This window comes from Coregonus lavaretus, assembly GCF_964263955.1.
Source record: "Coregonus lavaretus genome assembly, contig: HAP1_SCAFFOLD_5729, whole genome shotgun sequence".
NCBI classification, from domain to species: Eukaryota; Metazoa; Chordata; class Actinopteri; order Salmoniformes; family Salmonidae; genus Coregonus; species Coregonus lavaretus.
Genome location: NW_028157175.1, coordinates 5,226 through 27,728, shown reverse-complemented (window position 1 = coordinate 27,728; position 22,503 = coordinate 5,226). Strand labels below are relative to the sequence as shown.

Below are 22,503 nucleotides of genomic sequence, written 5' to 3'. Positions count from 1 at the left end.
CAAGTCCTGTAGAGTGTCTATCCAAGTCCTGTATAGTGTTTATCCAAGTCCTGTAGAGTGTTTATCCAAGTCCTGTAGAGTCAATCCAAGTCCTGTAGAGTGTCTATCCAAGTCCTGTAGAGTGTTTATCCAAGTCCTGTAGAGTGTTTATCCAAGTCCTGTAGAGTCAATCCAAGTCCTGTAGAGTGTCTATCCAAGTCCTGTAGAGTGTTTATCCAAGTCCTGTAGAGTGTCTATCCAAGTCCTGTAGAGTGTTTATCCAAGTCCTGTAGAGTGTTTATCCAAGTCCTGTTGAGTGTCTATCCAAGTCCTGTAGAGTGTTTATCCAAGTCCTGTAGAGTGTTTATCCAAGTCCTGTAGAGTGTTTATCCAAGTCCTGTAGAGTGTTTATCCAAGTCCTGTAGAGTGTCTATCCAAGTCCTGTAGAGTGTTTATCCAAGTCCTGTAGAGTGTTTATCCAAGTCCCGTAGTGTTTATCCAAGTCCTGTAGAGTCAATCCAAGTCCTGTAGAGTGTTTATCCAAGTCCTGTAGAGTGTCAAACCAAGTCCTGTAGAGTGTTTATCCAAGTCCTGTAGAGTGTTTATCCAAGTCCTGTAGAGTCAATCCAAGTCCTGTAGAGTGTTTATCCAAGTCCTGTAGAGTGTCTATCCAAGTCCTGTAGAGTGTTTATCCAAGTCCTGTAGAGTGTTTATCCAAGTCCTGTAGAGTGTTTATCCAAGTCCTGTAGAGTGTTTATCCAAGTCCTGTAGAGTGTTTATCCAAGTCCTGTAGAGTGTTTATCCAAGTCCTGTAGAGTGTTTATCCAAGTCCTGTAGAGTGTCAAACCAAGTCCTGTAGAGTGTTTATCCAAGTCCTGTAGAGTGTTTATCCAAGTCCTGTAGAGTCAATCCAAGTCCTGTAGAGTGTCTATCCAAGTCCTGTAGAGTGTTTATCCAAGTCCTGTAGAGTGTTTATCCAAGTCCTGTAGAGTGTTTATCCAAGTCCTGTAGAGTGTTTATCCAAGTCCTGTAGAGTGTTTATCCAAGTCCTGTAGAGTGTCTATCCAAGTCCTGTAGAGTGTTTATCCAAGTCCTGTAGAGTGTTTATCCAAGTCCTGTAGAGTGTTTATCCAAGTCCTGTAGAGTGTTTATCCAAGTCCTGTAGAGTGTCTATCCAAGTCCTGTAGAGTGTTTATCCAAGTCCTGTAGAGTGTCTATCCAAGTCCTGTAGAGTGTTTATCCAAGTCCTGTAGAGTGTTTATCCAAGTCCTGTAGAGTGTATATCCAAGTCCTGTAGAGTGTTTATCCAAGTCCTGTAGAGTGTCTATCCAAGTCCTGTAGAGTGTCTATCCAAGTCCTGTAGAGTGTTTATCCAAGTCCTGTAGAGTGTTTATACAAGTCCTGTAGAGTGTTTATCCAAGTCCTGTAGAGTGTTTATCCAAGTCCTGTAGAGTGTTTATCCAAGTCCTGTAGAGTGTTTATCCAAGTCCTGTAGAGTGTTTATCCAAGTCCTGTAGAGTGTCTATCCAAGTCCTGTAGAGTGTTTATCCAAGTCCTGTAGAGTGTTTATCCAAGTCCTGTAGAGTGTCTATCCAAGTCCTGTATAGTGTTTATCCAAGTCCTGTAGAGTGTTTATCCAAGTCCTGTAGAGTGTTTATCCAAGTCCTGTAGAGTCAATCCAAGTCCTGTAGTGTGTTTATCCAAGTCCTGTAGAGTGTTTATCCAAGTCCTGTAGAGTGTTTATCCAAGTCCTGTAGAGTGTTTATCCAAGTCCTGTAGAGTGTTTATCCAAGTCCTGTAGAGTGTTTATCCAAGTCCTGTAGAGTGTTTATCCAAGTCCTGTAGAGTGTTTATCCAAGTCCTGTAGAGTGTTTATCCAAGTCCTGTAGAGTCAATCCAAGTCCTGTAGAGTGTCTATCCAAGTCCTGTAGAGTGTTTATCCAAGTCCTGTAGAGTGTTTATCCAAGTCCTGTAGAGTGTTTATCCAAGTCCTGTAGAGTGTTTATCCAAGTCCTGTAGAGTGTTTATCCAAGTCCTGTAGAGTGTTTATCCAAGTCCTGTAGAGTGTTTATCCAAGTCCTGTAGAGTGTTTATCCAAGTCCTGTAGAGTGTCTATCCAAGTCCTGTAGAGTGTTTATCCAAGTCCTGTAGAGTGTTTATCCAAGTCCTGTAGATGCTTTACAGGCTTTATTATCATAGGAACAACAAACTAAAATGAGGACAGTTGGTTTTAAATATGTTAAATACTGTCCTCATAAGTGGATTATTTTAAATACTTAAATATTATTCAGAGGTTACATTAATAGGCTATAATACAGTTTACCCACATGTTTAAGGAGAGAGAGAAAATCAGTGAATAGAATATCTCATGAGGGCATTGGAATGGAATAAGTGGGAGGGGAGGAAAAGCAGGTATCAAAATCTGTTCTCGTTCAAGTTCACACCTGCCCTAACTCCTGTTTGTCCTGTTCTCTCCCAACACAGTCACACCTGCCCTAACTCCTGTTTGTCCTGTTCTCTCCCAACACAGTCACACCTGCCCTAACTCCTGTTTGTCCCGTTCTCTCTCAACACAGTCACACCTGCCCTAACTCCTGTTTGTCCTGTTCTCTCCCAACAACACAGTCACACCTGCCCTAACTCCTGTTTGTCCTGTTCTCTCTCAACAACACAGTCACACCTGCCCTAACTCCTGTTTGTCCCGTTCTCTCCCAACAACACAGTCACACCTGCCCTAACTCCTGTTTGTCCTGTTCTCTCCCAACAACAGTCACACCTGCCCTAACTCCTGTTTGTCCTGTTCTCTCCCAACAACAGTCACACCTGCCCTAACTCCTGTTTGTCCTGTTCTCTCCCAACACAGTCACACCTGCCCTAACTCCTGTTTGTCCCGTTCTCTCCCAACAACACAGTCACACCTGCCCTAACTCCTGTTTGTCCTGTTCTCTCCCAACAACAGTCACACCTGCCCTAACTCCTGTTTGTCCTGTTCTCTCCCAACAACACAGTCACACCTGCCCTAACTCCTGTTTGTCCTGTTCTCTCCCAACAACAGTCACACCTGCCCTAACTCCTGTTTGTCCTGTTCTCTCCCAACACAGTCACACCTGCCCTAACTCCTGTTTGTCCTGTTCTCTCCCAACAACACAGTCACACCTGCCCTAACTCCTGTTTGTCCTGTTCTCTCCCAACAACAGTCACACCTGCCCTAACTCCTGTTTGTCCTGTTCTCTCCCAACAACACAGTCACACCTGCCCTAACTCCTGTTTGTCCTGTTCTCTCCCAACAACACAGTCACACCTGCCCTAACTCCTGTTTGTCCTGTTCTCTCCCAACACAGTCACACCTGCCCTAACTCCTGTTTGTCCTGTTCTCTCCCAACAACAGTCACACCTGCCCTAACTCCTGTTTGTCCTGTTCTCTCCCAACAACACAGTCACACCTGCCCTAACTCCTGTTTGTCCTGTTCTCTCCCAACAACACAGTCACACCTGCCCTAACTCCTGTTTGTCCTGTTCTCTCCCAACAACACAGTCACACCTGCCCTAACTCCTGTTTGTCCTGTTCTCTCCCAACAACAGTCACACCTGCCCTAACTCCTGTTTGTCCTGTTCTCTCCCAACAACACAGTCACACCTGCCCTAACTCCTGTTTGTCCCGTTCTCTCCCAACACAGTCACACCTGCCCTAACTCCTGTTTGTCCTGTTCTCTCCCAACAACACAGTCACACCTGCCCTAACTCCTGTTTGTCCTGTTCTCTCCCAACAACACAGTCACACCTGCCCTAACTCCTGTTTGTCCTGTTCTCTCCCAACACAGTCACACCTGCCCTAACTCCTGTTTGTCCTGTTCTCTCCCAACAACAGTCACACCTGCCCTAACTCCTGTTTGTCCTGTTCTCTCCCAACAACACAGTCACACCTGCCCTAACTCCTGTTTGTCCTGTTCTCTCCCAACAACAGTCACACCTGCCCTAACTCCTGTTTGTCCTGTTCTCTCCCAACAACAGTCACACCTGCCCTAACTCCTGTTTGTCCTGTTCTCTCTCAACAACACAGTCACACCTGCCCTAACTTCTGTTTGTCCTGTTCTCTCTCAACAACACAGTCACACCTGCCCTAACTCCTGTTTGTCCCGTTCTCTCTCAACAACACAGTCACACCTGCCCTAACTCCTGTTTGTCCCGTTCTCTCCCAACACAGTCACACCTGCCCTAACTCCTGTTTGTCCTGTTCTCTCCCAACAACACAGTCACACCTGCCCTAACTCCTGTTTGTCCCGTTCTCTCCCAACAACACAGTCACACCTGCCCTAACTCCTGTTTGTCCCGTTCTCTCCCAACAACACAGTCACACCTGCCCTAACTCCTGTTTGTCCCGTTCTCTCCCAACACAGTCACACCTGCCCTAACTCCTGTTTGTCCTGTTCTCTCCCAACAACACAGTCACACCTGCCCTAACTCCTGTTTGTCCTGTTCTCTCCCAACAACACAGTCACACCTGCCCTAACTCCTGTTTGTCCCGTTCTCTCCCAACACAGTCACACCTGCCCTAACTCCTGTTTGTCCCGTTCTCTCCCAACACAGTCACACCTGCCCTAACTCCTGTTTGTCCTGTTCTCTCTCAACAACACAGTCACACCTGCCCTAACTCCTGTTTGTCCCGTTCTCTCCCAACAACACAGTCACACCTGCCCTAACTCCTGTTTGTCCTGTTCTCTCCCAACAACACAGTCACACCTGCCCTAACTCCTGTTTGTCCTGTTCTCTCCCAACAACACAGTCACACCTGCCCTAACTCCTGTTTGTCCCGTTCTCTCCCAACACAGTCACACCTGCCCTAACTCCTGTTTGTCCTGTTCTCTCCCAACAACACAGTCACACCTGCCCTAACTCCTGTTTGTCCCGTTCTCTCTCAACAACACAGTCACACCTGCCCTAACTCCTGTTTGTCCTGTTCTCTCCCAACAACACAGTCACACCTGCCCTAACTCCTGTTTGTCCCGTTCTCTCTCAACAACACAGTCACACCTGCCCTAACTCCTGTTTGTCCCGTTCTCTCCCAACACAGTCACACCTGCCCTAACTCCTGTTTGTCCTGTTCTCTCTCAACACAGTCACACCTGCCCTAACTCCTGTTTGTCCTGTTCTCTCCCAACAACACAGTCACACCTGCCCTAACTCCTGTTTGTCCTGTTCTCTCCCAACAACACAGTCACACCTGCCCTAACTCCTGTTTGTCCTGTTCTCTCCCAACAACACAGTCACACCTGCCCTAACTCCTGTTTGTCCTGTTCTCTCCCAACAACACAGTCACACCTGCCCTAACTCCTGTTTGTCCTGTTCTCTCCCAACAACACAGTCACACCTGCCCTAACTCCTGTTTGTCCCGTTCTCTCTCAACAACACAGTCACACCTGCCCTAACTCCTGTTTGTCCTGTTCTCTCCCAACAACACAGTCACACCTGCCCTAACTCCTGTTTGTCCTGTTCTCTCCCAACAACACAGTCACACCTGCCCTAACTCATGTTTGTCCTGTTCTCTCCCAACAACACAGTCACACCTGCCCTAACTCCTGTTTGTCCTGTTCTCTCTCAACAACACAGTCACACCTGCCCTAACTCCTGTTTGTCCTGTTCTCTCCCAACAACACAGTCACACCTGCCCTAACTCCTGTTTGTCCTGTTCTCTCTCAACAACACAGTCACACCTGCCCTAACTCCTGTTTGTCCTGTTCTCTCCCAACAACACAGTCACACCTGCCCTAACTCCTGTTTGTCCTGTTCTCTCTCAACAACACAGTCACACCTGCCCTAACTCCTGTTTGTCCCGTTCTCTCTCAACAACACAGTCACACCTGCCCTAACTCCTGTTTGTCCCGTTCTCTCTCAACAACACAGTCACACCTGCCCTAACTCCTGTTTGTCCCGTTCTCTCTCAACAACACAGTCACACCTGCCCTAACTCCTGTTTGTCCTGTTCTCTCTCAACAACACAGTCACACCTGCCCTAACTCCTGTTTGTCCTGTTCTCTCTCAACAACACAGTCACACCTGCCCTAACTCCTGTTTGTCCTGTTCTCTCTCAACAACACAGTCACACCTGCCCTAACTCCTGTTTGTCCCGTTCTCTCTCAACAACACAGTCACACCTGCCCTAACTCCTGTTTGTCCCGTTCTCTCTCAACAACACAGTCACACCTGCCCTAACTCCTGTTTGTCCCGTTCTCTCCCAACACAGTCACACCTGCCCTAACTCCTGTTTGTCCTGTTCTCTCTCAACAACACAGTCACACCTGCCCTAACTCCTGTTTGTCCTGTTCTCTCTCAACAACACAGTCACACCTGCCCTAACTCCTGTTTGTCCCGTTCTCTCTCAACAACACAGTCACACCTGCCCTAACTCCTGTTTGTCCCGTTCTCTCCCAACACAGTCACACCTGCCCTAACTCCTGTTTGTCCTGTTCTCTCTCAACAACACAGTCACACCTGCCCTAACTCCTGTTTGTCCCGTTCTCTCCCAACACAGTCACACCTGCCCTAACTCCTGTTTGTCCCGTTCTCTCCCAACACAGTCACACCTGCCCTAACTCCTGTTTGTCCCGTTCTCTCCCAACACAGTCACACCTGCCCTAACTCCTGTTTGTCCCGTTCTCTCCCAACACAGTCACACCTGCCCTAACTCCTGTTTGTCCTGTTCTCTCTCAACAACACAGTCACACCTGCCCTAACTCCTGTTTGTCCTGTTCTCTCCCAACAACACAGTCACACCTGCCCTAACTCCTGTTTGTCCCGTTCTCTCCCAACACAGTCACACCTGCCCTAACTCCTGTTTGTCCCATTCTCTCCCAACACAGTCACACCTACCCTAACTCCTGTTTGTCCCGTTCTCTCTCAACAACACAGTCACACCTGCCCTAACTCCTGTTTGTCCCGTTCTCTACCAACAACACAGTCACACCTGCCCTAACTCCTGTTTGTCCCGTTCTCTCCCAACACAGTCACACCTGCCCTAACTCCTGTTTGTCCCGTTCTCTCCCAACACAGTCACACCTGCCCTAACTCCTGTTTGTCCCGTTCTCTCCCAACACAGTCACACCTGCCCTAACTCCTGTTTGTCCCGTTCTCTCCCAACAACACAGTCACACCTGCCCTAAGTCCTGTTTGTCCCGTTCTCTCTCAACAACACAGTCACACCTGCCCTAACTCCTGTTTGTCCCGTTCTCTCTCAACAACACAGTCACACCTGCCCTAACTCCTGTTTGTCCTGTTCTCTCCCAACAACAGTCACACCTGCCCTAACTCCTGTTTGTCCTGTTCTCTCCCAACAACAGTCACACCTGCCCTAACTCCTGTTTGTCCTGTTCTCTCCCAACAACACAGTCACACCTGCCCTAACTCCTGTTTGTCCTGTTCTCTCTCAACAACAGTCACACCTGCCCTAACTCCTGTTTGTCCTGTTCTCTCCCAACAACAGTCACACCTGCCCTAACTCCTGTTTGTCCCGTTCTCTCCCAACACAGTCACACCTGCCCTAACTCCTGTTTGTCCCGTTCTCTCCCAACACAGTCACACCTGCCCTAACTCCTGTTTGTCCCGTTCTCTCCCAACACAGTCACACCTGCCCTAACTCCTGTTTGTCCTGTTCTCTCTCAACAACACAGTCACTCCTGCCCTAACTTCTGTTTGTCCTGTTCTCTCCCAACAACACAGTCACACCTGCCCTAACTCCTGTTTGTCCCGTTCTCTCCCAACACAGTCACACCTGCCCTAACTCCTGTTTGTCCCATTCTCTCCCAACACAGTCACACCTGCCCTAACTCCTGTTTGTCCCGTTCTCTCTCAACAACACAGTCACACCTGCCCTAACTCCTGTTTGTCCCGTTCTCTCCCAACAACACAGTCACACCTGCCCTAACTCCTGTTTGTCCCGTTCTCTCCCAACACAGTCACACCTGCCCTAACTCCTGTTTGTCCCGTTCTCTCCCAACACAGTCACACCTGCCCTAACTCCTGTTTGTCCCGTTCTCTCCCAACACAGTCACACCTGCCCTAACTCCTGTTTGTCCCGTTCTCTCCCAACAACACAGTCACACCTGCCCTAACTCCTGTTTGTCCCGTTCTCTCTCAACAACACAGTCACACCTGCCCTAACTCCTGTTTGTCCCGTTCTCTCTCAACAACACAGTCACACCTGCCCTAACTCCTGTTTGTCCTGTTCTCTCCCAACAACAGTCACACCTGCCCTAACTCCTGTTTGTCCTGTTCTCTCCCAACAACACAGTCACACCTGCCCTAACTCCTGTTTGTCCTGTTCTCTCTCAACAACAGTCACACCTGCCCTAACTCCTGTTTGTCCTGTTCTCTCCCAACAACAGTCACACCTGCCCTAACTCATGTTTGTCCTGTTCTCTCCCAACAACAGTCACACCTGCCCTAACTCCTGTTTGTCCCGTTCTCTCCCAACACAGTCACACCTGCCCTAACTCCTGTTTGTCCTGTTCTCTCCCAACAACAGTCACACCTGCCCTAACTCCTGTTTGTCCCGTTCTCTCCCAACACAGTCACACCTGCCCTAACTCCTGTTTGTCCTGTTCTCTCCCAACAACACAGTCACACCTGCAGGGCATGGACGTCCGTCTGATGCGGCAGCTCCTATCGATCAACGACGGCATCGAGGCGACGCGCTGCGCCCTGGAGGTGGAGCAGGGGGTCGGGGACGGCAGCGGTGGCTAGCCGGGGGAGAGTAGCCTGGCCGAGAGCCAGGACGCATCCCGGCCAAGCAGCGTGTCCAGTCTGCGCTACGGGAGTGACGTTTTTTTGATGTGATGTCTGTGGGGAGTTATCTGGATACCTTGGCGGAAGACCCGGTCGATACCGGCCCTCTCTCGCCCGCTGACCGGGTAGTTGGAGGAGGAGGCGGCTGGGAGGGAAAGAGAACCCTGGGTCTGGGTCCTGGAAAGCTACTGGACATATCCAGACTAGTATGGCAGACCAGCTACAGCTCTAACCAACCAGATTCAGCTATACTGGCCTAAAATCAAGGGGGATTAGTAGAATCAGGTGTGTTGGACTGCCTGGAACACAGACAGGCACACATTTAGATTGACATAGATTGACTTCATGAATGACATGGTCCTGTCTGCCGGCAGCACCTCTGTCCCCCCTAGGCATGGGTCCTCATAAATGTAACAGAGGGGGTGAGAGGAATATGAACAGACAGACAGACAGACAGACAGACAGACACACACACACACACACACACACACACACACACACACACACACACACACACACACACACACACACACACAGAGAGAGAGAGAGATTCCATACCTAACCAGGGGGAAAACTCTATGGAATGCCATTACCACTAGCCCGTCCTCCCCAATTAAGGTGCCACCAACCTCTTGTGATGAGTAGACCTACTGTACATAAACTATATATATCAGGCCTTCCACCCCCCTAACCTTTAACCTGTGATGAGTGGACCTACTGTACATAAACTATATATATCATGCCTTCCACCCCCCTAACCTTTAACCTGTGATGAGTAGACCTACTCTACATAAACTATATATATCATGCCTTCCACCCCCCTAACCTTTAACCTGTGATGAGTAGACCTACTCTACATAAACTATATATATCATGCCTTCCACCCCCCTAACCTTTAACCTGTGATGAGTACACCTACTCTACATAAACTATATATATCAGGCCTTCCACCCCCCTAACCTTTAACCTGTGATGAGTAGACCTACTGTACATAAACTCACGTGAACCTGTTTTCTGTGAGCAGTGTGTTTTAATTGGTAATGCAGTCCCTCAAAAGGCCAAGGGTGCGTCCCAAGTGCAACCCTATTCCATACAGCGCCTTCAGAAAGGATTCAACCATCAAGAGCTTAAGAGCGTAGTTAACCAGGCTATCCCATTCATTCACACGTTATGGGTGGTGCAGTGAGCTGATAGCTCCAGCCTACTGTGAGATACAGTGCCTTTACCTCGACTAACCTGTGCCCCCGCACATTGACTCGGTACCGGTACCCACTGTATATAACCTCGTTATTTTATTGTGTTACTTTTTATTTTATTTAGTAAATATTTTCTTAACTCTTATTTTTTGAACTGCATTGTTGGTTAAGGGCTTGTAAGCAAGCATTTCACGGTAAGGTCTACTACACCTGTTGTATTCGGCGCATGTGACAAATAAAATGTGATTTGATTTCAGAAAGTATTCATACCCCTCGACTTATTCCACATTTTGTTGTGTTACAGCCTGAATTCAAAATGGATTAAATCAAAACATTTCTCTCACCCATCTACACACAATACTGCTTAATAACAAAGTGAAAACATTGTTTTTAGAAAATCTTGCAAATGTATTGAAAATGAAATACATAAATATCTAATTTACACAAGTATTCACACCCCTTTGCTATGACACTCCAAATTGAGCTCAGGTGCATCCGATTTCCTTTGATCAACCTTGAGACGTCCTGTCTGTATATAAGGTCCCACAGTTGCCAGAGCAACTGAGCAGAAACTAAACCAGGAAGTCCAAGGAACTGTCCGTAGATCTCCGAGATAGAAATGTGATGAGGTATATAGTGGCGCAGTGGTCTAAGGCACTGCATCGCAGTGCTAACTGTGCCACTAGAGATCCTGGTTCGAATCCAGGCTCTGTCTCAGCCGGCCGCGACCGGGAGACTCATGGGCGGCGCACAATTGGCCCAGGGTAGGGGAGGGAATGGCCGGCAGGGATGTAGCTCAGTTGATAGAGCATGGTGTTTGCAACGCCAGGGTTGTGGGTTCGAATCCCACAGGGGGCCAGTATAAAAAAAAAAAATGTATTCACTAACTAAGTCGCTCTGGATAAGAGCTTCTGCTAAATGACTAAAATGTAAATGTATATACAGTATCTGTGGAAGGGTATAAAACTATTTCTAGAGTGTTGAAAGTTTCCAAGAGCACAGTGGTCTCCATCATTGGGAAATGGAAAAAATATGGACCTGCCTGGAGTCCGACCAAACTGAGCAACCGGGCAAGAAGGACCTTTGGTCAGGGAGATGACCAAGAACCCAATGACCACTCTGACAGAACTACAGAGTTCCTTGGCTGAGATGGGAGAACCTGCCAGAAGGACAACAATCTCTACAGCACTGCACCAATCTGGGCTTTATGGGAGAGTGGCCAGACGGAAACCATTCCTGAGAAAAAGGCACATGACAGCACACCTGGAGTTTGCAAAAAGGCACATGAAAGACACTGAGAGCATAAGGCAAAATATTATGTAGTCTGATGAGACTAAATGTGAACTCTTTGGCCTGAATGCAAAGCACTATGTCTGGAGAAAACCAGGCACAGCTCATCACCCGTCTAACACCATCCCTACCGTGAAGCATGGTGGTGGCAGTATCATGCTAAGGGGATGCTTTTCAGCGGCAGTGACTGGAAGACTGGTAAGGATAGAGGGAACAATGAATGGAGCCAAATACAGGCAAATCCTTGATGAGAACCTGCTTCAGAGTGCAAACGACCTTAGACTGGGGCGAAGATTTACATTCCAACTGGAAAATGAACCCAAGCATACAGCCAAAGCAACGCTTGAATGGCTTCAGAACAAGAATGTGAAAGTCCTTGCGTGGCCCAGATAAAGCCTAGACTTGAATCCCATTGAAAATCTGTGGAAAGACTTGAAGATAGCTGTTCACCGCCGCCCCCATCTAATTTAACAGAGCTTCAGAAAATCTGAAAGGAAGAATGACAGAAAATTCCCAGATGTGCAAAGCAGATACAAACATATCCAAGACGACTCAAAGCTGTAATCACTGCCAAAGGTGCTTCAAAACGTATTGACTCAGGGGTGTGAATACTTATGTAAATGAAAATCACTACATGACCAAAAGTATGTGGAAACCTGCTTGTCGAACATCTTATTCCAAAATCATGGGCATTAATATGGAGTTGGTCCCCCTTTTGCTGCTATAACAGCCTCCACTCTTCTGGGAAGGCTTTCCACTAGATGTTGGAACACTGCTGCAGGGACTTGCTTCCATTCAGCCCCACGAGCATTAGTGAGGTCAGGCACTGATTTGGGGCGATTAGGCCTGGCTCGCAGTCGGCGTTCCAATTCATCCCAAAGGTGTTCGATGGGGTTGAGGTCAGGGCTCTGTGCAGGCCAGTCAAGTTCTTCCACACTGATCTCGACAAACCAATTCTGTATGGACCTCGCTTTGTGCATGGGGGCATTTAATGCTGAAACAGGAAAGATCCTTCCCCAAACTTTTGTATTGTATGCTGTAGTGTTAAGATTTCCCTTCACTGGAACTAAGGGGCCTAGCCTGAACCATGAAAAACAGCCCCGGACCATTATTCCTCCTCCACCAAATTTTACAGTTGGCACTATGCATTGGGGAAGGTAGCGTTCTCCTGGCATCCGCCAAACCCAGATTTGTCCGTCGGACTGCCAGGTGGTGAAGCGTGATTCATCACTCCAGAGAACGCGTTTCCACTGCTCCAGAGTCCAATGGCAGCGAGCTTTACACCACTCCAGCCGATGCTTGGCTTGGCTAGGCTTGTGTGCGGCTAATCGGCCATGGAAACCCATTTCATGAAGCTCCCGACGAACAGTTATTGTGCTGACGTTGCTTCCAGAGGCAGTTTGGAACTCTGTAGTGGGTGTTGCAACCGAGGACAGACGATTGTTTACGCGCTACGTGCTTCAGCACTCGGCGGTCCCGTTCTGTGAGCTTGTGTGGCCTACCACTTCCCGGATAAGCCGTTGTTGCTCCTAGACGTTTCCACGTCACAATAACAGCACTTACAGTTGACCGAGGCAGCTCTAGCAGGGCTGACATTTTGACGAACTGACTTGTTGGAAAGGTTGCATCCTATGACGGTGCCACGTTGAAAGTCACTGAGGTCTTCAGTAAGGCCATTCTACTGCCAATGTTTTTTTCTATGGAGATTCCATTTGCTCGATTCTATACAGCTGTCAGCAACGGGTGTGGCTGAAATAGCCGAATCCAGTAATTTGAAGGGGTTGTCCACATACTGTTTTATGTATAGTGTAGCTGGCTATCTTAGCTAGCTTCTTTACAACAATGTGATGCAGTATAGTAGTGCAGTGTAGTCCCCTGTATGGACATTCCATTCATAACACTAGTAGTAAATTCAGTTTGGATCCAGTCTAGTCTAGTGGTCATATAAACATGTGGACATTCCATCCTTAACACTAGTAGTACATTCAGTTTGGATCCAGGCTAGTCTAGCGGTCATATAAACATGTGGACATTCCATTCATAACACTAGTTAATATGTCATCATTGTCATATGATAGAGAGAGAGAGAGAGAGAGAGATAGAGAGAGATAGAGACAGAGAGAGAGAGACACAGAGAGAGAGAGAGAGACAGAGAGAGAGAGAGAGAGAGAGAGAGAGAGAGAGAGAGAGAGATGGAGGGATGGAGAAAGAGAGACAGGTAGAGAGAGATACAGTGCCTTGCAAAAGTATTCATCCCCCTTGGCGTTTTTCCTATTTTGTTGCATTACAACCTGTAATTGAAATTTATTTTTATTTGGATTGCATGTAATGGACATACACAAAATAGTCCAAATTGGTGAAGTGAAATGAAAAAAATAACTTGTTTCAAAAAATTATAATAAATAAATAACGGAAAAGTGGTGGGTGCATATGTATTCACCCCCTTTGCTATGAAGCCCCTAAATAAGATCTGGTGCAACCAATTACCTTCATAAGTCACATGATTAGTTAAATAAAGTCCACCTGTGTGCAATCTAAGTGTCACATGATCTGTCACATGATATCAGTATACATACACCTGTTCTGAAAGGCCCCAGAGTCTGCAACACCACTAAGCAAGGGGCACCACCAAGCAAGTGGCACCATGAAGATCAAGGAGCTCTCCAAACAGGTCAGGGACAAAGTTGTGAAGAAGTACAGATCAGGGTTGGGTTATAAAAAAATATCTGAAACTTTGAACATCTCACGGAGCACCATTAAATCCATTATTAAAAAATGGAAAGAATATGGCACCACAACAAACCTGCCAAGAGAGGGCTGCCCACCAACACTCACGGACCAGGAAAGGATGGCATTAATCAGAGAGGCAACAAAGAGACCAAAGATAACTCTGAAGGAGCTGCAAAGCTCCACAGCGGAGATCGGAGTATCTGTCCATAGGACCACTTTAAGTCGTACACTCTACAGAGCTGGGCTTTACGGAAGAGTGGCCAGAAAAAAGCCATTGCTTAAAGAAATAAATAAGCAAACACATTTGGTTTTTGCCAAAAGGCATGATGGAGACTCCCCAAACATATGGAAGAAGGTACTCTGGTCAGATGAGACTAAAATTGAGCTTTTTGGCCATCAAGGAAAGAGCTATGTCTGGCGTAAACCCAACACCTCTCATCACCCCGAGAACACCATCCCCACTGTGAAGCATGGTGGTGGCAGCATCATGCTGTGGGGATATTTTTCATCGGCAGGGACTGGTAACTGGTCAGAATTGAAGGAATGATGGATGGCGCTAAATACAGGGAAATTATTGAGGGAAACCTGTTTCAGTCTTCCAGAGATTTGAGACTGGGATGGAGGTTCACCTTCCAGCAGGACAATGACCCTAAGCATACTGCTAAAGCAACAGTCGAGTGGTTTAAGGGGAAACATTTGTCTTGGAATGGCCTAGTCAAAGCCCAGACCTCAATCCAATTGAGAATCTGTGGTATGACTTAAAGATTGCTGTACACAAGTGGAACCCATCCAACTTGAAGGAGCTGAAGCAGTTTTGCCTTGAAGAATGGGCAAAAATCCCAGTGGCTAGATGTGCCAAGCTTATACCCCAAGAGACTTGCAGCTGTAATTGCTGGAAAAGGTGGCTCTACAAAGTATTGACTTGGGGGGGGTGAATAATTATGCACGCTCAAGTTTTCATTTTTTTTTGTCTTATTTCTTGTCTGTTTCACAATTAAAAATATTTTGCATCTTCAAAGTGGTAGGCATGTTGTGTAAATCAAATGATACAAACCCCCCCAAAAAATCAATTTTAATTCCAGGTTGTAAGGCAACAAAATAGGAAAAATGCCAAGGGGGGTGAATACCTTCGAAAGCACCTTAATGTGTCCAAAACAACTAAAATATTTTAAAAATTTTAAACAAGCCACTATAGCTACTGCATGACAGAAATTACATTCTGACAATAGTTGTCATCCATTCTGTGAGAAATTCTATACTGATGCAAAATAGATCAGCACCCCATCATTGATTGGATGATTTGTTGATTCGTTGGTTGATTTAAGAATCAATATTTCTTTGTGTGATAAGTACAGATGTATTTTGCAAAGACGGGTTGGTTGTTTAGCAACAAAACCGACGCGTCCACAACTATGGGGCGAAACAGACGGGGTTGGCTTAGATTGTTGACGACATGTTAACTATATTTAATCTCCAAATGTTTATTGAAAACATAAATACATTTAAACAATGAGCACTTGTTGTCTCTCGAATACATCATTACTGTTGTTGGTTAGCTAGCTAGCTATTTTTTTTGCCAAAACACCTAATTTTTTTGTCAAAACACCTCAAAAGAAGACATGGTATAAAGAACAAGATACAACGAGCTGACACCAACATACCGTATATGGAATACTAATACCACAAGTAGAGGTTAGTACGCCTTCCTGCAGGCAACATATAAAAACAGAATAAATAAATAGTTAAATAATAGTTACATTAATGAACATAATGGAAGTAGAAAGTTAACATAGTGAAATAGACCTTCTCATATTCCTGTAGTAAGGTAGCAACTAAAGTACATGAGTAAAAAATAACGGTTAAGATTTGAATTCTTCATTCAAAATGTAAATTCTACTCCTAACTGCCATATAAAAGATTGGCGTAGAGTCTTGGCATCTATTGCCACACTTGTTTAGAATGCATCTTTAGTGTGTGTTAGTTAGTTATGTGACTAGTGAGTAGTCTACTATGATGAGGTCCATTCTGAAGGAGACATACAGTGATGTGAGTAGTCTACTATGATGAGGTCCATTTTGAAGGAGACATACAGTGATGTGAGTAGTCTACTATGATGAGGTCCATTTTGAAGGAGACATACAGTGATGTGAGTAGTCTACTATGATGAGGTCCATTTTGAAGGAGTATTACAGTGATGTGAAAGTCTGTCAATCGTCTTAAGACCTGTAGCCTACTGTGAAGAAACACTAACCCATTGTATCGTACAAGGTCATCAGTCACAGAATGTGCTGGATTTACCTTACTCCAGAGAGAAAAAACGGTTCTACTGTTGTCATAACTTACTCTTGTGTCAACAATATCCTAGTTATGAAAAAAAAAAATGTATGCACTCACTAACTGTAAGTCGCTCTGGATAAGAGCGTCTGCTAAATGACTAAAATGTAAATGTAATGTGAGTAGTCTACTATGATGAGGTCCATTTTGAAGGAGACATACAGTGATGTGAGTAGTCTACTATGATTAGGTCCATTTTGAAGGAGACATACAGTGATGTGAGTAGTCTACTATGATGAGGTCCATTCTGAAGGAGACATACAGTGATGTGACTAGTGAGTAGTCTACTATGATGAGGTCCATTTTGAAGGAGACATACAGTGATGTGAGTAGTCTACTATGATGAGGTCCATTTTGAAGGAGACATACAGTGATGTGAGTAGTCTACTATGATGAGGTCCATTTTGAAGGAGACATACAGTGATGTGAGTAGTCTACTATGATGAGGTCCATTTTGAAGGTGACATACAGTGATGTGACTAGTGAGTAGTCTACTATGATGAGGTCCATTTTGAAGGAGAAATACAGTGATGTGACTAGTCTACTATGATGAGGTCCATTTTGATGGAGACATACAGTGATGTGAGTAGTCTACTATGATGAGGTCCATTTTGAAGGTGACATACAGTGATGTGACTAGTGAGTAGTCTACTATGATGAGGTCCATTTTGAAGGAGAAATACAGTGATGTGACTAGTCTACTATGATGAGGTCCATTTTGATGGAGACATACAGTGATGTGAGTAGTCTACTATGATGAGGTCCATTTTGAAGGTGACATACAGTGATGTGACTAGTGAGTAGTCTACTATGATGAGGTCCATTTTGAAGGAGAAATACAGTGATGTGACTAGTCTACTATGATGAGGTCCATTTTGATGGAGACATACAGTGATGTGAGTAGTCTACTATGATGAGGTCCAGTTTGATGGAGACATCCAGTGATGTGAGTAGTCTACTCGGATGAGGTCCATTTTGAAGGAGACATCCAGTGATGTGAGTAGTCTACTAGGATGAGGTCCAGTTTGATGGAGACATCCAGTGATGTGAGTAGTGAGTAGTCTACTATGATGAGGTATATTTTGAAGGAGACATACAGTGATGTGACTAGTGAGTAGTCTACTATGATGAGGTCCATTTTGAAGGAGATATACAGTGATGTGAGTAGTCTACTATGATGAGGTCCATTCTGAAGGAGACATACAGTGATGTGAGTAGTCTACTATGATGAGGTCCATTTTGAAGGAGACATACAGTGATGTGAGTAGTCTACTATGATGAGGTCCATTCTGAAGGAGACATACAGTGATGTGAGTAGTCTACTATGATTAGGTCCATTTTGAAGGAGACATACAGTGATGTGAGTAGTCTACTATGATGAGGTTCATTTTGAAGGAGACATCCAGTGATGTGAGTAGTGAGTAGTCTACTATGATGAGGTCCATTTTGAAGGAGACATACAGTGATGTGAGTAGTCTACTATGATGAGGTCCATTTTGAAGGAGACATACAGTGATGTGACTAGTGAGTAGTCTACTATGATGAGGTCCATTTTGAAGGAGACATACAGTGATGTGAGTAGTCTACTATGATGAGGTCCATTTTGAAGGAGACATACAGTGATGTGAGTAGTCTACTATGATGAGGTCCATTTTGAAGGAGTCATACAGTGATGTGAGTAGTCTACTATGATGAGGTCCATTTGAAGGAGACATACAGTGATGTGAAAGTCTGTCAATTGTCTTAAGACCTGTTGCCTACTGTGAAGAAACACTAACCCATTGTATCGTACAAGGTCATCAGTCACAGAATGTGCTGGATTTACCTTACTCCAGAGAGAAAAAACGGTTCTACTGTTGTCATAAGTTACTCTTGTGTCAACAATATCCTAGTTATGAAAAAAAAAAAATGTATGCACTCACTAACTGTAAGTCGCTCTGGATAAGAGCGTCTGCTAAATGACTAAAATGTAAATGTAATGTGAGTAGTCTACTATGATGAGGTCCATTTTGAAGGAGACATACAGTGATGTGAGTAGTCTACTATGATTAGGTCCATTTTGAAGGAGTCATACAGTGATGTGAGTAGTCTACTATGATGAGGTCCATTTTGAAGGAGACATACAGTGATGTGAGTAGTCTACTATGATCAGGTCCATTTTGAAGGAGTCATACAGTGATGTGAATAGTCTACTATGATGAGGTCCATTTTGAAGGAGTCATACAGTGATGTGAGTAGTCTACTATGATGAGGTCCATTTTGAAGGAGTCATACAGTGATGTGAGTAGTCTACTATGATGAGGTCCATTTTGAAGGAGTCATACAGTGATGTGAGTAGTCTACTATGATGAGGTCCATTCTGAAGGAGTCATACAGTGATGTGAGTAGTCTACTATGATGAGGTCCATTTTTAAGGAGTATTACAGTGATGTGAGTAGTCTACTATGATGAGGTCCATTTCGAAGGAGTCATACAGTGATGTGAGTAGTCTACTATGATGATGTCCATTTTTAAGGAGTATTACAGTGATGTGAGTAGTCTACTATGATGAGGTCCATTTCGAAGGAGTCATACAGTGATGTGAGTAGTCTACTATGATGAGGTCCATTCTGAAGGAGTCATACAGTGATGTGAGTAGTCTACTATGATGAGGTCCATTTTTAAGGAGTATTACAGTGATGTGAGTAGTCTACTATGATGAGGTCCATTTTGAAGGAGACGTACATGTACATAGACACATAGAAATACATTACAGGGTTCATAGTTTTGCTACAATGAGAGCCATTTACATCTAGGATGACATATAGAAGACCTTATTCTGTGAGAATCTTCACCTCATTCTAGAGATAAACATATTCATTAGTGCACACCGTAGAAAAACGTTTTGCAACAGAACACATATTTATTGAAAAAGTTCAGGTAGTACCTCCCTGTTTAGTCTGTTTTCTTCTGTTTCGTGCCTAATGAACACAACCCTAATGTAGTCTGCTGATGACATCATCAAAGGGCGACAGACGGTTGTGTGAGGACTACACTCAGGAGAGTACGGTGAGGACTACAGTTCCCTTGGTGTTCTTCAGTATGGCGACGGCGCCGGCGTGAGTGACCCCCTCCAGACTGTGACCGTTCACAGCGATGATCTGATCCCCACGCTGCAGCCTGCCATCTTCAATCGCTGCTCCCTGGAGAGAGAGAGAGAGAAATGCAGAGAGAGAGACACTGCATCAATCACCATGGCATCAAACACGGTTGCAAAGTTTGAGTTTCAACTTGCGTTGCAAGACAGTCAAGTGAGTTTTGATAGTCGTAAGACACAAGGAATTTACAGTAAAATGACAGGTATATTGAACGCACATTGAGGACTAAAATAACATGTTACCTTTCTAAATGAAATAGATAGAGGTCTTTGTGTTACCTTTCTAAAGGAAATAGATAGAGGTCTTTGTGTTACCTTTCTAAAGGAAATAGATAGAGGTCTTTGTGTTACCTTTCTAAAGGAAATAGACAGTTACCTTTCCAAAGACAGTTTTGACGTAGATGGGCAGGTCTCCGTGGGGACTGCTGAATCCTCCAACTATACTGAAGCCTAGACCCAGAGCTCCTCTGTCCAGACGGATGGTTCTATAAAACTGGGGACTATAGGAGATATAAAATAACAACATGTAAGATTTGCAGTCCTCTATCTGATATGCGGGGTGTGGCAATGGCTCATACCAAACCTCCTTGTCCTCAGACTCCTCTACACCTCCTCTCCCTCTCCCTGGCCCTGTCCTCAGACTCCTCTCCCTCTCCCTCTCCCTGGCCCTGTCCTCAGACCCCTCTCCCTCTCCCTCTCCTTGGCCCTGTCCTCAGACTCCTCTACACCTCCTCCCCCTCTCCCTCTCCTTGGCCCTGTCCTCAGACTCCTCTACACCTCCTCTCCCTCTCCCTCTCCCTGGCCCTGTCCTCAGACTCCTCTACACCTCCTCTCCCTCTCCCTCTCCCTGGCCCTGTCCTCAGACTCCTCTACACCTCCTCCCCCTCTCCCTCTCCTTGGCCCTGTCCTCAGACTCCTCTACACCTCCTCCCCCTCTCCCTCTCCTTGGCCCTGTCCTCAGACTCCTCTACACCTCCTCTCCCTCTCCCTCTCCTTGGCCCTGTCCTCAGACTCCTCTACACCTCCTCCCCCTCTCCCTCTCCTTGGCCCTGTCCTCAGACTCCTCTACACCTCCTCTCCCTCTCCCTCTCCCTGGCCCTGTCCTCAGACTCCTCTACCTCCTCCCCCTCTCCCTCTCCCTCTCCCTGGCCCTGTCCTCAGACTCCTCCCCCTCTCCCTCTCCTTGGCCCTGTCCTCAGACTCCTCCCCCTCTCCCTCTCCTTGGCCCTGTCCTCAGACTGCTCTACACCTCCTCCCCCTCTCCCTCTCCCTCTCCTTGGCCCTGTCCTCAGACTCCTCCCCCTCTCCCTCTCCCTGGCCCTGTCCTCAGACTCCTCCCCCTCTCCCTCTCCTTGGCCCTGTCCTCAGACTCCTCCCCCTCTCCCTCTCCTTGGCCCTGTCCTCAGACTGCTCTACACCTCCTCCCCCTCTCCCTCTCCCTCTCCTTGGCCCTGTCCTCAGACTCCTCCCCCTCTCCCTCTCCCTCTCCCTGGCCCTGTCCTCAGACTCCTCCCCCTCTCCCTCTCCTTGGCCCTGTCCTCTACCTCCTCCCCTCTCCCTCTCCCTCTCCCTGGCCCTGTCCTCAGACTCCTCCCCCTCTCCCTCTCCTTGGCCCTGTCCTCTACCTCCTCCCCCTCTCCCTCTCCCTCTCCTTGGCCCTGTCCTCTACCTCCTCCCCCTCTCCCTCTCCCTCTCCCTGGCCCTGTCCTCCCTCTCCCTCTCCCTCTCCCTCTCCCTGGCCCTGTCCTCAGACTCCTCTACCCCCTCTCCCTCTTCCTGCTCTACCTGCTCCCTCTTTATAACATGTTTATAACATGTTTATAACATGCGATAGCAGCAGACTCCTACCTCATGTGGTTGTGTAGGGTAGCTGGTCCTGTGGAGGGGATACCTACATCTCCCTGGCCCTGTCCTCCTCCACAGCCCTCAGCCACCGACCCTGTAGTCAGCACCTGAAGAACAACAAGACTTTATTCATCCATATGAAACAGTGTCTTCTGCTGTACCCATCCCCTCTGATACACACATATAGACATTAGTTTGGAGAGAGACTGGAGCAGCGGACAGACACAGTGCAGTGCCCGGTGAGCAGTTTCAGAGTTAAGTGCCTTGCTCAAGGGCACAAGTGCAGATTGTTATCGTTCTAGGATTTGTCACCTGTGATGGTGTTTGTTGTGTGTGTGTGTGTGTGTGTGTGTGTGTGTGTGTGTGTGTGTGGATGGTGTGTGTCACCTGTAGGGTGATGGTACCACTGATGGTCTTCAGCAGAGCTCCAGCTTGGATGTGGCTCATCCCCTCAGTGGAGACATCGTTAATACTCACCATAAAGTCTCCTACCTGAGAGATGGAGAGAGAGAGAGAGAGAGAGAGAGAGAGAGAGAGAGAGAGAGAGAGAGAGAGAGAGAGAGAGACAGAGAGAGAGAGAGAGAGAGAGAGAGAGAGAGAGAGAGAGAGAGAGAGAGGCGAATACAGGCAGACAGAATGGTAGGACATGTTCACACACAGATCAGTTGATTAAAGCGTTGATTTATTTCATTTTGTAAGCATGCACACGCACACACACACACACACACACACGCACAGAGAGAGACTTACATAGATTTGGTGTGTCCTGGCAGCCAGTCCAATAGGGTCCATAGTAGCAATGAAGAGAGGTACGTCTCCATGAGGAGAACCAACCCCACCAGCTACACTCAGACCCAGAGAGTCACACGGACCCTGGAGTAACATAACATATAGACTTTATCTACCAACCATATACAGTACCAGTCAAAAGTTTGGACACACCTACTCATTCAAGGGTTTGTCTTTATTTTTACTATTGTCTACATTGTAGAATAATAGTGAAGACATCAAAACTATGAAATAACACATATCGAATTATGTAGTAACCAAAAAAGTGTTAAACAAATCAAGATATATTTTATATTGGAGATTCTTCAAAGTATCCACCCTTTGCCTCGATGACAGCTTTGCACACTCTTGGCATTCTCTCAACCAGCTTCACCTGGAATGCTTTTCCAACAGTCTTGAAGGAGTTCCCACATATGCTGAGCACTT

General features: G+C 46.3%; 1 protein-coding gene across 1 annotated transcript; it reads right to left on the bottom strand.

The window, feature by feature from the left end:
• Window positions 1-19,342: 19,342 nt before the first annotated feature.
• On the bottom strand, window positions 19,343-21,768 carry LOC311125714 (multiple PDZ domain protein-like; the record flags this gene model as incomplete). Its single annotated transcript, XM_084199744.1, has 4 exons — window positions 19,343-19,489; window positions 19,820-19,943; window positions 21,292-21,395; window positions 21,676-21,768. The coding sequence occupies 4 exons, from the start codon at window positions 21,766-21,768 to the stop codon at window positions 19,343-19,345; spliced, it is 468 nt and encodes a 155-aa protein (XP_084055870.1).
• Between the last annotated feature and the right edge of the window lie 735 nt (window positions 21,769-22,503).